The sequence below is a fragment of the Bombus impatiens genome, unplaced genomic scaffold (genome assembly GCF_000188095.3).
Source record: "Bombus impatiens unplaced genomic scaffold, BIMP_2.2 scf_0074, whole genome shotgun sequence".
In the NCBI taxonomy this organism is placed as follows: Eukaryota; Metazoa; Arthropoda; class Insecta; order Hymenoptera; family Apidae; genus Bombus; species Bombus impatiens.
The window spans coordinates 151437-163563 of record NT_176493.1 but is presented as its reverse complement, the minus strand read 5'-3'; the positions used below and the strand labels follow the sequence as shown (position 1 = coordinate 163563).

Sequence of the window (12127 nt, the reverse complement as noted above, 5' to 3'; positions counted from 1 at the left end):
CGGCGACCACCGAGAGTTTCGGGCATTACGATGACTTTCCTTAAATGCGAATTTACCTTTGTTCTAATGAGCGGCAATTCAAATGCCAACGATATTATGGTAATTTCCTCGATAATCGATTTCGCGTTGCTCCACGACCCTACCTGTGACCGCGATTTCACTTTTCCGTTCCTCCGGATAGCCGCGAGGGCAATAACGTTTTATCGCGGTTACGCGGATTGGCGCGCGCTGTCATAATCGTGCGGGGAGTCAGTGAGCGATTCAAGTGCTAACATATTGTAGAAAAAACGTTAAAACTTATCGATAAGACCGTATCGCTGCACCAACACCGACCGATTACGCGTAAAAGCAACCGGTCAGTGTTAGACCTAATTAAAAAAAAAAAAAAAAGAGAACAAAAGGAAAGAGTAAGGAAGAAACGTTGCATCATTTTGTCGTCCTACATTCAGATTTTACGAACTGAAATATTGTTTGATTGTATATACTAACGAATGGAAGCCTAATGTAACTCATCGTTAGTGGTAAATTCTATTAAATAATCCTAACTTCAATTAAAAAAGAAAGAACGAAATAAGAAGGAAATGTTAGATTATTTTCCTCCCTGGTACGATCAGCATTTTCTTTAATTAAGCAAGATATATCTTTTTCTTTAAAGATTCATATAATTCCAGCATGTATTTAATCCTGTTTGTATTTAACCCACGATCCTCGTCGAAATTTTTATATTTCAATCTTGCTCTCATCTCAGCAAGAAAGAAGGATTTGTAAAGTAGCGAAAAGATGTTTAATATAAAATCGAATGAAAAAATCACGTATACTAACAAGACTTTTTCATATTTTTCCAAAACGCCGGAGATATTTTTTAACATTATACAAATATACTTAGGTGGAAAATGAACGTGGCAGAATTAAAGCGCTGGTAGCCGTATTAGGTCCAATTCAAATAGACCTATGCGTTTCCTTTCTTATCAGCATATAACTGCATTTTCAATCAAGTGGAACACCGCTATTCATTAAAACATAGTACCCGCTTGCCTCAAGGAAATAGTAATATAAATAATATTAACAGTTACGTTCACCATATCAAATCTAGTTAGTTTGATAAGTTACACGCCTCAGGCTAACTAACGTAATAAATCGAGTCCATGTAACAAAAATGGTAACAGATCCATTATTCGATCAGCTAATTATTTCTACGTTCTGCTTTCCAGTAAGGATCCCGCTAACAGTTTAATAACTTCACCTTGATCGCCACGAGAATTACATTAAATTATGTAAGAACAAGCGAACCGTATTCAAAAACCGGTAAAACGAGACCCTGACATCGCTTTCGGTATCCCCGCTTGATACAACGCTATGAAATTGCAGCATGTGCAAGATGACACATCGTGGAATGAAATATTTTATGAAGAAAGTGATCATTTTACGCGCAAGATTTTAGTTATTGAATCGAACAATTTTTTGGGGGCGTTAAGGAAGAAGACTAAAAAATACAGAGAGTAATAATAGCGTTTCATTAATTACGTTTTGGTTCGGAATAGTATATTGTTTTGTCTTCGCATTTACGCTCTAGTTCAGGATAGAATGAATCATGGGCTTCTATCTGAATATTTTTCTGCCTGCTTCTTGCATATTTTTCAAATCTATTAAGACGTAGGATAATGAATGTTTAATTTGCAACATTGTTCCACGCAACAATAGATACATAATTGGTTTTTTTGTAGAGATTTTCTTTCGTCCAATATTCGAACGAGTATATTTTTTTATTTTCGAAAAACGACTATAATTAATGGACTGCGGATTTTTATGTATTCATGGAGGATTCGAAGACTCAAAAATGTATAATCTGGAAAGTTGTATAAAATATCCAAAATGTAGTACTCGTTGTAATATTTAGCAGATAACAAAGATTACTGCCCAGATTCTATCTTCTGAATTATATTGAGAAAAATATAAATTTGCGTTATAATATCTTAATTTACTTTGTTATTAATCCTGCGTATCGTATTTCTACAATATTTTTTAATTATTTCGAGTTTCCATGTCTAACCCTTAATTTGCAATAGGCAAATTTTTATTTGCTAAAAAATTGGAGAGAATAAAAGGTTACTATCTAGTAACGATATTTTACGGATATCTATAATTTGTTTCTCTGTGAAATCTAATTCTAATTTTTGAAAACCTTTCTCACGGAAGCATGCCGCGATTATCAAACAAAATTTCCGAGGTTTCGATAACTCGCACCCACTAATCTTTGTAAATTAGGTGTTGAAAATTCAACGAAGTTTTAATTTCGCTGAATTAGTTATCAATGAGAGTTACAAATTTAAGCACCGTCGCGGTAACAAATCTTGCACGGTTTCAGGTGAAATGGTTTCTACAGTAGGATCAATTTGGATCAGTTCAAAGCAGTTTCATTAATCGAAACGAATGGGTTCTACCTGTGAACGCGTTGAAAATGGCGTTTCGAAGGCAACGAATTATTCGGCTGGCGACGACAGCTCCGATTCGGTTGGCTTTTCTTGTTCGATCGGTCGAATTTCGTGGCCCCTGTTCATCGCCGATGAAAACGCTTCATTGCCGCGAATAAAATCCCTGACATTTCCATGTAACCATGCCCAGCCAGTTCGACATTATACGCTTGAATTCGTTCGTCAAATATCACGTGTACAGTGAGATCATAAGCGAGATCAACCTCGTATTGGATTCCAGACTTTTCCCACAGTTTGAATATTGTTTCACGAATGTGCAAGAAATTGATATAAACACTAGTTCTCCATTTGTTATTTCCATCTATTATTTATTATTAATTTTTTATATCTTTCATTTCCATCTTTCCTGTTTCTTAGTTTTGCTATTATTTTCGTTTATTCTCTTTCTATTGTAAATTAGCTGTTTCAAGTAATTTTAAAATTTTTACTTTCAAATCTTTCTGTATTTCAAAATGTATATACAGCTGTATAGTTTGTTAGTTCTCATCTATTAGAACGATAAAAGACTATTTTAGTTTTGGCTTTCTAATCGATAATACGAAGAGATACATTCGTATCAAGTAAGGAAATTATCCTGCAGATAATTTCATAACGAGCGAACTACTTCAACGATACTATTACTTTTACTTAAACACTTTGGAGTGAACTTCAGACTTTAGATCCGACTAAATTATTTTCTACGACGATCTCATTTCCATTTGCTTGTGCATTTAAAAAGAAGAAATTCTTCTACTTTCTTTATAATTCACAGAACTGTAAAAATAGCCGTTGCCTTTTGCTATATTTTTAATTATATCATCAGGTACACTGTCAATATATACTTTAATTTCCTACTTCATTCTTTACCTCTCAACCTTCGAAATAAGACAATATTTACCAGAAACATTTTCTCCGGCCCTACTTCGCTATATCAACGCAACATTCTTTCTCTGCAGAAACACCCCGTACATCTGGAGCCCTCTCGTTCCCTTCTTTCTCCGCGTAGCATCTCTTTTCAGGCGTAAATTTTCTCCCCTTTTTAACAACGGCTCCGCTTTCCTGGCTCCTGTCTCTGGAAACGGCTCCGCCACTCGACAGCTCTGCAACTTTTAATCCTGAAGACCCTTTCTTCCACTCTGGCTAGCAGCAACGGTATACGTGGATCTGAATAACGACTCATCGAGTCGTGCAATCGGCGATTACCGAAAATTGCTGTCCATTCACCGGCTCGTCTTTCGCCTAATGAATTACACGATCGACCCGTGCAATTATTCTTCCCTTCTATTCCTCTTTTTCTTCTTGCTCCCTTTTCCCGTCGTTTCCGGCGCGTCCTTCTGTGTCTCTTTGTCTCGAGATCAAATAAGCACGTGGAACTTTCGCTGGTGAAAGCGATCGTCGATACAAATAAACCGCATATTACGATGGCCGACCTTGGCGTCACAGAACCCGACCTTTGAAAGTAAAACTCGCTCGTCCGCGTTTTGCAACTGTAAGGGTTATGCAACTAGCAGCATACGGATAATCGTCGGCTTTTTGCTCGTTGCTCTCGTTGTTATCGATTTAATTCTCCGTGATCTTCTAAATTGGATCTTTCTGTTTTCTTTGGAGGTAATTTGTGGAATATTTCTTATAACGGAGATTACCAGGAAGTAACGACGAAGCAGAGATTTTTTTCAAAGGAGTGATATCGCTATCGTAGTTGGACGAGTATAATTTTTCAAGCGAGTACAGGTGTAGAATGAAATTGTTTTTATCGACACGCTCAGTATATATACAAAGTAATGATTATGAAGTTGTTTAAAATCGAATGTATTACTTAATCCAAAGATTAAGTCAATCGTACCAACATTATTAAGTTTATGATCGGTGCTGACTGGTTTGTATATGTTTCCTCTTTCGTAATTAAATATAAGTTTGTTAATTTCGGATTTGTAAAAACTTGGTATTCTCGCTGTTTCGGAGCAGTTCGGCTAGACTTGTACTTACGAAGAAAAAGCAAAATAACCCGGAAACTGGAATTCACTTTGAAAGAAGCAGATCGTATACTTGTTTTAAGCATATAATATACTATATATTAAATACTCTGTAATAGTATATAATGTACCATGTACGAAAAAAATAATAGATCGAGCCTTATGTGGAAAATGATACACAAATGCAAGCAATGTCTGTTTGAATGTTTTGTGATCTTGAGATGGACGAAAGAAGACCTCGAAAAGAAATATTTACCACTAACGATCTAATATAAGCGTATAGAAATATTAAAAACAAGTTGAGAATTATTTCAAAGTACTTAGACGTTCATACTCGAATCAAGTTCAACGGAGGATGGATATTTATTTAAAAGAGACTAATTGTTTCGATTGTATAATTATTAAACGATTGATAAATGAAGTCCAGTAGGATTCCAAAACAACTGGAGCAAAGTTATTGAGCAACTATCGTGTTTCACCACGAGCGAACATTCAACGAGAATGATTAATCGTTTGACAAGATCCAGATGCTTGCGATACTCCTCTTACAAGTTTCACAGCATTAACCAATATCCTTCCTGGCTATCGTCAGTGACCAAGCTTTGAAAGATTCTTTAATTTCGTAACGTTAATTTCCCTTCATTTTCACAAGCGCAAAACGTTGGTCAAGAGCGTGGAGAACTTCCGCGAAACAGGCTTTTTCCTCTTGCCGCTTCATTCGGTAGGGAACGCTTTACAATTAAACAGATTGCGCCCAGGCAATATTGGAGCCATTTTAATCTCGCGACTGCTACTTTCTTCGGCGTTCCGCTGCAAACATCTGCCGCGAATCCTCCTTCTCCTCGGCACAACCGAGAATTTCTCTTTCAAAGTAAGTAAACGCAATTAGAATCACGTTTTTGATTCTGTCGCCGCTAATGCTAAGCGAAATATTTAAAGAGACGGGAGGAATTTCATTTCCCCGACCTGCTGCAATTCGTCTAAATACTTCCGTTCCACGCTTGTCTTCAGTGCTGTTTACTTCGTTCTCGTCTATTGGTAACATTAACAAGTTAATAGCTGCTGACATGGCAACAAGTTTTTATCGTTTCTAAACTACCACGCGTTACATTAATCGTCAGTGGCATTGAAAAAACGGAGAATTTGTAGTTGTTTGTTTCAATCTCAAGTAATAACAAGCGATACAAAGAACGATATCTGAAATGGTTAAATGTCAGAGTTGAACATTTTTAGTAGACACAGAAAAAAAGAAGGTGTGTCTGTTAATTTCGTAATTTACATCATTCGGGGCTTTTAACATTTATCATTTTTACGAACTTACGAACTACATTATACTACTGTTCATGTTTTATCACAATGCAATTAACACATAGGATCGTAGCTGTATCATTTTAAGTTCTAGAATAAAATAAATTATTCTAGCACTTACAAATTTCTTCGTCTTACTCCACGTATAATTTACGCTCTCTTGCACTTTCTTTTACATTCTCAGCATTCGTATCGCTTATTATTTCAATCGATCGTTGTGTTTGTTGTGATCGCAGGACCTTGCTGCCTTCTATCGTAGAATTTTGCATTAAGCTGATATTTAACACTGGAACTACCACACCAGTCAAAATGACTAGTTCTACAATTTTATAAACGTGTCAACTCTTGTTTAGGAATCATGGTTCCAGATGGATTAATAATATAAAAAATGTACTACATAACATTGAATTCCTTCTGTAAAGAAGTAATAAATCAATAAATATAAAAATATTCTATTATTACGTATTTTTTAAAGAACAGTTATTTTGATTGGTTTTGGTAGGAATAGTTTCGTATTAACTATCGGTAGTTCTAGTGTTAATCCGTTTGCAAGGAACGTCGTTGCATTGATACGCCGAACCTTTATTTCAACGTTCACAACATTCCTTGCTCGACACTCGTCGCATCATTTACTGAAAATGTATAATACGAAGCAATGTTTTTAGGTAGCCGATATTCCAGACCTTTACCCATTGTATTAAAAGTAGGAATCGTGAAACTACACTTAGAGCCACGGATTTCCGTTTTCTTCTCGTTCGATTATGCATGTGAAGGCACGTGTGGTTTTGGGAATGTCGGGTGGCTTTAAAGACTGCTTCATTGCGAATTCCACGCGATAATGTCATCAATCTCCTCGCATCGCGGCCGGCCTCTCTCTGATCCTTTCACGTTGTTTCTTTTCTTCCGTTCTTCGTCATCTTGGTCCTCGTTTTATCTTCATCCCCTTCGTCCACTTATTCTCTACTGCCTCCGCTTCGTTTTCTGACTTCCCTTTTTCTTTTCGAAACTCGTTCCTAACGGTATGCAGATATATTCATGAAATTGCTCCGTGAACGTGAGCAGAAGCGCATGGAACTGGCAACAAATTGTAGATGCTCGTCTTGAAGGCTATAGAATCAATTCTCCGTTACGTAGAAGGGAACGCGGGAACAGAAGGGAAAGAGAGAAAGAAAGAAAAGGAGATAAGCGAGAGGAGAGAAGGAAAGTTAGAAAAGAAAACAAAAAAAGAAAAAAAAAAGAAGAAAAAGGGACGGCGGAAGGAAAGGAACGAAAGGATCCGCAGTTTCCGCGATGCGGCAGTAATCACGACCAGCTAATTAGAGCGGTAATTTCTGCTAATTGCTTTCATTAGTACAGACCGAACTACCGTCTTCTTTATCGCCGATATAATTTTATAATTACGTCGATTTCACGGTACCATGTTTTATAACTGTACTTCCTGTGTCAATTGGCCGACTTTGAGTCGTGGTTAGAGTCTACGAAGCACAATGTCCATAGCATTTTATTGTGATTTCACGTGAATCTGTTTTATTTATTAAACAGCGACCGCTTCACTTTTACTCTGTTCTTCTCGGTAACTTCGTAAGAATTGTTTCTCGGTATTTAGATTCGAAAAATTAATAATTCGAAATATAGTCTTCCGTAATTATAATTGTGGAAAAGCGACTTAATAATAAGTGCTATAGATGCGTGTTATACGTTAAGAACGTTTAACGAAATTTTGAAAGCGTTATAAGTAACGCTTGTTTACAATTTAATTGTTTTATATAATTAATTTGCTAACATTTACTTTTAATTACGTCAAAAATAAGCTTATTCTCTTCTTTAGTTCTTTTAAAAAGTGATATTAACGCTCTATGCAGGAAACGTACAGTAGTGGCTTTCATTATAACTTGCGTAATTTTGAAAATAAAAAGAAAGAAAATAAATTACGGAAGCCGAAACAGTTAGCCACGATATTACTTGAAATTTTGATTAGCACATTCGTATATATGTTCTAGAGTAACTTTGATACCTAACGTACGAGTAACTGCAAAACGATTACATTATGTCGAAAAGTAACTTCGAAACTTTTGTAATATTTCATGAGGAAAGTAACTTCGGAACTCCTATATTATTTCACGTTCAAGAATAGCTTCAACACTTAGCGCGGAAATGACTTCGAAACTCCTGCGTTATTCTACGATAAAGGTTCTCAGTTTACGTCGACCAATTTATTTAGACTCCGATAAGTTATCAAACGTGTCAGAGTTTACAGATATAGCTATGCCAGAGAATTCAAGTTACAACAGTTCATATTACCGTTCATATGTGCATGCATGTAATAAGATTTAATAAGATACTTGCGAAATACGAAGTAAATCTGGAAAGTTTTCAGAAATTTTCAAATATTATTGCCTCCTCGACATTTCATATTTTAAAAGGTCCATATGCGTGTCTATGTTTAATATTATACCAAATTTCTCAACGATCGCCTACCTCGATTGCTGAATATTATCGTTCAATCAGTTTTCGTTTGCTATATATCATCCATGTTCATATTACAAGTATTTATCATTATTTGATTCTGCACTTTAAACGATGCCTCGATTCAAATTTAGATATTTTCTAGTCCAGCTTTTTGACTATACTTTGTGTAATATACCTCAAATTTTTGGATCTCTCGCAAATTGTTCTTAAACGCCTGATAAAGTCTGATAATTTAGCTCGATTATCATATTCTGTACGAAACATCAATTTATTGACGTTATCGTCGATAAACTTACTATCGTGCAATTGATTCATGCCTCTCATTTTACTAAAATGAAATGAAAGATCTTGAAAATGTTCTATGATCGATAATTATAACGTATCATATCCCTCCGCAATTACGAATCACATCTAGAATCTTTTTTCGCCTTCCAACTCGTCGTTAATCATCGTTGACCGCCGTTATCCGTTTCTCATCCTGCGACCGAATGATTTTTCCTTTGCCGTATTTTTACGCTGTACGTATCGTAAAGCACCGATGACACAGTTCTATGTGTGCAAGCGAGTCGCAATAAAGCGAGTCGGAAATTCGAGAAATTTCGACGGCGACCGAATACTTTCACGAACATACACAAACGTAACTCGTATATCACCGCGGGAAACGACAATCGGTTGGCTATACAGAGGCCGATTGCGCGCGGGTATTACGAGCGCAACGGGTCGCCGGAAGTTACGTTTGACAAACCGCATGTAAGCGGAACACGGACACGGCCGTTCGCGATTCCGTGTAATTTTATGTTTGTGTTTGCTGAACCGTGATCGCGTTTCTGCGGCAGCCTAAGCGGCACGCGTGCGGTCATTCCCGATTCCAGCGAACTATCACTCTATTTGGCCGATTCTGTGTTACGTCCCCACGAATCCAACTGATCCGCGATCATAATCCCCCGTTCCCTGATTATCTACCGATCTAAAGTATAATTCGATAGCCAGTTGTTTTAGGATATTAACGAGACGTTTCGTCGGAGAGTTGGGCGGCAATTACGATTGTGGCAATTGTGTCGTTCTAGATTGAAAAGAGGGTGATTCGAAAGAGTCGACAGTGGAAACAGGTGTTTTGATAATCCCCCGAGTTAAAGTAGAATTCGATTTAGAGTTGTTTCGCGAGAGTTGTTAACGAGAGGTTCTTTTTCGAGAGGCAGTGACAACGACGGCTGTCAAAAACGTCGTTTCAAATTGAAAAACGGTTGTCCGAAAGGAGCTCTGTGATATAGCTGAGTGTATTTCTTTCGAATGTTATGCATCGTATCCTGTTATTTAAAAACTAATTAATAACTAATAAAAATTAATTTCATAAACTAAAATGTCTCCTTTGTACTTAACGACGAAGCTTTTAGATATAATCTAAATAGCTTCGATTAGAGGAAAAGAAATTTTTTTGCGGCTATTTTCAATGGCGATATATTGACTTGTGTAACATTACTGGAAAAATTATTTACTATTGAGAATTTACTATTACACGCAAGGTATTTTGCCGATTTAACAAATTTCGTTCAAAAATTAACGGCAAGAAATAGCTGATCTTTCTTGACAGAAAAGATATTCGGTATTAACTATAGAAATTAATTAATTAATTAGTGGAGATATTGGAAGAATATTTTAATAGTAAATTGAACAAATTTACGGTGTCTGAATAGGTAAATTATATTTTCAGAGAACGTTAAATTTCTTCTTGCATTTTTAAAAATAGCCCAGATAACAAGCTATCATTTGAAAGCACCTCGTCGACAAAGTGCTTAATAAACATATTGAAATTGTATATAGCGCGCATATAGCAAATATTTCTATTCACGTACCTTGCAGGCTGGAATACCATCCGTCCAAGAAGTTTGACCTGAACAACCTGTTCCAATTCCAGGTTGAACTTTCAAGACTGTCACTATCGCTGTCGAAGCTCACATCAGGGAAATCGAATGCTGCTGACATCATTTGACTTCCAACATCGGACGGTAAAACAACGACGGTGTCTACATTCTTGTCGCTATTATCTGCGTTACGTGCACCTGTAAAAAATAACAAAATTATTTAAAAAACACGTTAGATATTAAATACGTTCCTTACTAATTACAGCAGCCGAGATGGATCTTTGATAAGATCTTTCAATTTTAAACAACTGAATCACATTTAAGATCTAACCGAGTATTAAGTATTAGCTTTGAACGTTGTAATTGTATATAAATTATGTATATATTTTAATAAATATTGTAATAAGTAACATAAATTTCACCTCGCTCTAAAATGAAATTTCTGATGACATATATATGAGGGCGTACGTCGACTAACAATATCCTATTTTTTAAATTATACAGTTACGTGATATGTAACAAAGATTCAGTTTATTCGAATAACTTTTAACATTAATACTCAAGTTGACTACCACGTTCGGTACATACATATGTAACATTGGACGATGACTCGGGATAGGTTGTTTGTTACTAAATTCCGGAATATTCAAGTATTTCGATGATTGCATATCTCGTAACGTTACGTAAATATGCGTGTATCTTTCGTTGCCGATTTATATGCTAGTACCAAAAAGAACGGTCGTTATAGAAAGTTTTAATGAAAAACATATGGCGAGAGTGTATATTACGTCATCGTATGCACTGTATTTGTAAAGTTAAATTGATACGAGAGGAAAAGTTTCAAAATTACCGAGTACATTATCCGTGACGAAGTAAGAAGGAGTATGGATTGTAAAACAAATTGCCATACTAACAATAAGCAAATCTAAAAACATGAGGTATATTTTTTCTTTATAAAAAAAAAGTGAATTTTGTTAGTATTAAAAAATATGTATTTTTATCATTCGCCAAACAATTTTAAGCTTAACCTTCGATTCTCTGAAAAACACATTTTCCAAGAAAGAATTTGTTTGATCCAGCTTACGACTCCCTCTTGAAACCGTATAACCTCTGTTTAACCCATTTTTCTAAAGATAATATCTAGGTAAATCATTCTGGTATTTTAAAGAGCCATATGGATAGAATATATATATATATATATGAAAGATTCAGGTGAGCTAAATATAATTATCGCCTAGTTTCAAGATTTGTAAGAATATGTCAAGACCGTAGATATAAGAAGTGTAGATTACAGATGTTGTGTTGATAAAATCGACTTCATAGAGAGAAATAGAAATAAATAACAAGTTTTTCTTTCCCTTTCTATAGGCGGAGCAAATATCAGCTACAAAGGGAAAGTGATATCAAAATATGTCTATCTTGTTTTAACATGCTCTTTATTTCTCAGCTGTGATCTATATCTGCTATTTCCATGGTCGACACTTGCTCGAAAATGGACAATTTTCGAATCATGTAATTCACGTTTAACCTATTTCCCCTTTTAAACGAATTCTCTCATTTCGATTTTGAAAATTCCACCTTTTAACCGTTTGAGTCCCAGGGGTCTTTGAAAAAACAGGATCGAAAAATTCCGAACAGCGCGATAGCGCTTGTCTTAATCGATTGCGAAGAGAAACAATTTGTTATTTTATGAAATACATCTATCTTATTATATATATTGTTACGACCGTTCGCGTAAAGACGCGGTCGCTAAGAAAACGCGTCAGCGAGAGGCGTAAATTCTCGCTACGATTATGTTAATCGACGCCGCGAAATAGTCGTTCTCCTGTTTCGGTTAAGATAACAGAGGTGGTTTAATGAATGTAACACTGTATTAACAGGTTAACATAGAATGATATATTTTACAATAATATGATGAATATGCTACAGAAATTTGACTCGACTTTGCGATATCTCTAGATAAATTCGTATGCTCGTCAGATTTGTCGAAGCGTCACATTTGACTCGTCAGAAGGAACTGATCCCCTTCGATTATTCCTTTGTC

General features: G+C 35.8%; 1 protein-coding gene and 3 long non-coding RNA genes across 4 annotated transcripts in view; 2 read left to right on the top strand and 2 right to left on the bottom strand.

Annotated features, from left to right (window-relative positions):
- LOC117152580 overlaps positions 1 to 8610 on the top strand; it is a 23420-nt gene extending 14810 nt beyond the window's left edge. Inside the window, exon 4 of the long non-coding RNA XR_004462975.1 lies at positions 8445 to 8610. This is a non-coding gene — a long non-coding RNA (uncharacterized LOC117152580). The remainder of the gene's footprint in view (positions 1 to 8444) is intronic.
- Positions 1 to 12127, bottom strand: part of LOC100747836 (icarapin-like) — a 56070-nt gene that overhangs the window by 11284 nt on the left and 32659 nt on the right. The window contains exon 2 of the mRNA XM_003485654.4: positions 10075 to 10281. Coding sequence (XP_003485702.1) covers positions 10075 to 10281 — 207 coding nt within the window. The remainder of the gene's footprint in view (positions 1 to 10074; positions 10282 to 12127) is intronic.
- On the top strand, positions 1975 to 8429 carry LOC112214091. Its single transcript, XR_002948018.2, has 3 exons — positions 1975 to 1985; positions 4564 to 4571; positions 8300 to 8429. It is a non-coding gene; the product is annotated as an uncharacterized LOC112214091 (long non-coding RNA).
- On the bottom strand, positions 2921 to 5748 carry LOC112214090. The gene is made up of 2 exons (XR_002948017.2): positions 3370 to 5748; positions 2921 to 2979 (listed from the first exon to the last, which is right to left on the bottom strand). It is a non-coding gene; the product is annotated as an uncharacterized LOC112214090 (long non-coding RNA).